Source organism: Aedes albopictus, chromosome 2 (assembly GCF_035046485.1).
Source record: "Aedes albopictus strain Foshan chromosome 2, AalbF5, whole genome shotgun sequence".
Classification (NCBI taxonomy): domain Eukaryota; kingdom Metazoa; phylum Arthropoda; class Insecta; order Diptera; family Culicidae; genus Aedes; species Aedes albopictus.
The window spans coordinates 371,685,785-371,688,560 of NC_085137.1; the positions used below are offsets into that span (position 1 = coordinate 371,685,785).

Consider the following 2,776-nt stretch of genomic DNA (forward strand, 5'->3'; position numbering starts at 1 on the left):
GTGAGCCAAAGAAAACACGCTTTTTATCTGTGTGACGTTTCGGCCTACTCTTTTCTTTCAGCCATCCTCAGACACTAAAATTTATTTGAAAAAGATACACAATTTTAACAATTAACATATAACATTAAGCACAATTAACTTTTTTCCCATCACAACTCACATTCAGATCACCGCAGCAACTTTCACCTCCTATTCTGCTGGGCGATCACGTACCACTATCTGGTGGGGTACGTCGTGGTTGTGATATTCGTCGTTGGTTTTCGTTTTCTCGTCGTCGTCGCTCATCGTTCGTCATCTGTCTCAGCTTAACCACTAACGCATTGTAGTTTGCGTTGAACGTTCCACATTCACGTTGGAGGTTGACTGTGTTGTTTTCGCCTGCCAGCTTGATGTGGAATGTCTCCGCTGCAATCCTGCTTTCCTGGTCAGCAATTCGTTCTACTATTTTAGTTTCGTCAAAGTTGAAAATGTGTCCGTCACATAGTGTGTGTTGCGTTAATCCTGTTCTGTTGTCGTTTCTTCTGACGTCATTCTTGTGCTCGTTTATTCGTGTGTCCAGTTTTCTGCCTGTTTGTCCGATATACACCTTACCGTCATTGGTTCCACACGGTACGGAGTACACCACATTTTTCTGCGACCCTGGTGGAATGGGGTCTTTTAATTTGGTGAAAATCTCGTCCTTTATTTTGTTTTTTGCCTTAACTGCCAAAGTTAACCCATTATTCTTGAGAATTTTATTAAGTTTCTCACTTAAGTGTGGGATGTAAGGTGTGGAAACATACTTTGTTTCATCCACCTCTCTCCCATCTTCCAGACTATTGTAATGCTTATGCACTCTTTGCTTTAGGACATTTACAATGAACCATTCCGGATAATTATTGCATTTTAATATCCTTTTAACCATGTCTATTGCTTGTGGGCGGTTTTCCGCATCCGTGAGTTTGATCGCTCTATCCGCCAGAGCGATCGCTGTGTTGCGTTTGTGCGTGAAAGGACTCTCGGAGTTGTAATCCAAATAACGCCCGTTTTCTTGTTTTGGCAGCCAAGTTTTCTCCACACGTCCGTTGTTTTGGAACAGCATCATGTCCAAAAACTTAAGACGTCCATCCTCCTCATATTCCACCGTGAACTGTAATCTGTCATGGAAACCGTTGAACACCTCGAGAATTTTGTCCACGTGCTCCTTACGTGCGATACAGAAACAGTCGTCAACATACCGTCTGTACACCACCATACTGATTCGATGTCCCTCCAACTTACGTATGCTTTCCTGCTCTAACCTCTCCATTACGATGTTGGCTATCACCGGTGACAACGGTGATCCCATCGGCACTCCGAAAGTTTGTGAGTAGCTCACACCCCGATAGACGAAGAAAGTCGAATTCAAAGTTAATTCAACCGCCGCTAGGAAACCACGCTTGTCTATCCTTGTGTATTTCGCTACCTCGTCCCACCTTGCCTCTATACACTCCAAGGCGTACGCAACAGGAACATTCGTGTACAGCGACTTAACGTCCAGTGAAAACAGGACGTGTTCCTCTGGAACCTGCATGCCTGTTACCTCTTCCGCAAATTCAAAACTGTTAATAACATGGTATTCAGTTTTCCCCACGATGTTCCCTAGGATGTTCGACAAGAATTGAGCCATATTATAGGTTGCTGACCCAACCGTCGAAACCACCGGCCTTAGTGGTCTTCCTTCTTTGTGCACCTTCGGAAGTCCGTAGATCCTGGGTGGGTTACTACTCGACATTTTGATTTTCCTGTGTTCGCTCTTACCGATGTACTTCCTTTCCAACCATCCGTCTGCCACTGTGTTGATGTTCTTCAGGACTTTGTTCGACGGATCCCTACGTAGTTTTTCGTAGGTGTTCTCATCATTCAGCATTTCCATCATTTTTGTGTGGTACTCCTCTAAGTGTACTGGAAAGGCTATATGTTCACTCCAAAAATGACTTTTTGATAGAAGGCCCGGAGGGTCAAATCACATATACCAATCGACTCAGCTCGACGAATTGAGGTGATGTCTGTGTGTGTGTATGTGTGTGTGTGTATGTGTGTGCGTGTGTGTGTGTGTCTGTATGTGTGTGTACAAAAAAACTCACATCACTTTTTGGCAGTAAACCTCATCCGATTTCAATGACCGACGGTTCATTCGACGCGGAATCTGGTCCAATTGTTTCCTATTGAAAATGGTTCGGATCGGTTCGGTCGTTCCGGAGATATGGCCATTTAGGTGTTCCGGAACGGTACCCCAGGAAGGGACCAGATATGAAAATGCATCAAACCTATGCATGTGACACATCAAACCACGGCATTTTCGATAACCTGATGAGCGGTAAGCAGAAAAATAGTCTCAGACCATATCTGAACCGGTAGTGTTCCGGAACCGGTTCCGGGTGTCCCGCCGGAAGTGGCAAATATCAAAGTGAACCAAACCCATGCATGTGACACATCAAACCACGGCATTTTTGATAACCTGATGAGCGGTAAGCAGGAAAATAGTCTCAGACCATATCTGAACCGGTAGTGTTCCCGAACCGGTTCTGGGCGTCCCGCTGGAAGTGGCCAAATATACAAATGTACCAAACCCATGCAAGCGACACATCAAACTACGGCATTTTAGATGACCTGATGGACAATGAGCAGAAAAATCCTCTCAGACCATATCTGAACCGGTAGTGCTCCGGAACCGGTTCTAGACGTTCCACTGGAAGTGGTCAAAAATACAATTGAACCAAACCCATGCATGCGGCACATCAAACCACGGCATTTT

At 44.9% G+C, this 2,776-nt stretch overlaps 1 protein-coding gene across 1 annotated transcript; it reads right to left on the reverse strand.

The window, feature by feature from the left end:
- Positions 1–205: 205 nt before the first annotated feature.
- LOC134286788 (uncharacterized) lies at positions 206–1,897 on the reverse strand. Its single transcript, XM_062848461.1, has one exon. It carries the CDS (start codon positions 1,895–1,897, stop codon positions 206–208), a length of 1,692 nt encoding a protein of 563 aa, XP_062704445.1.
- Positions 1,898–2,776: the final 879 nt, after the last annotated feature.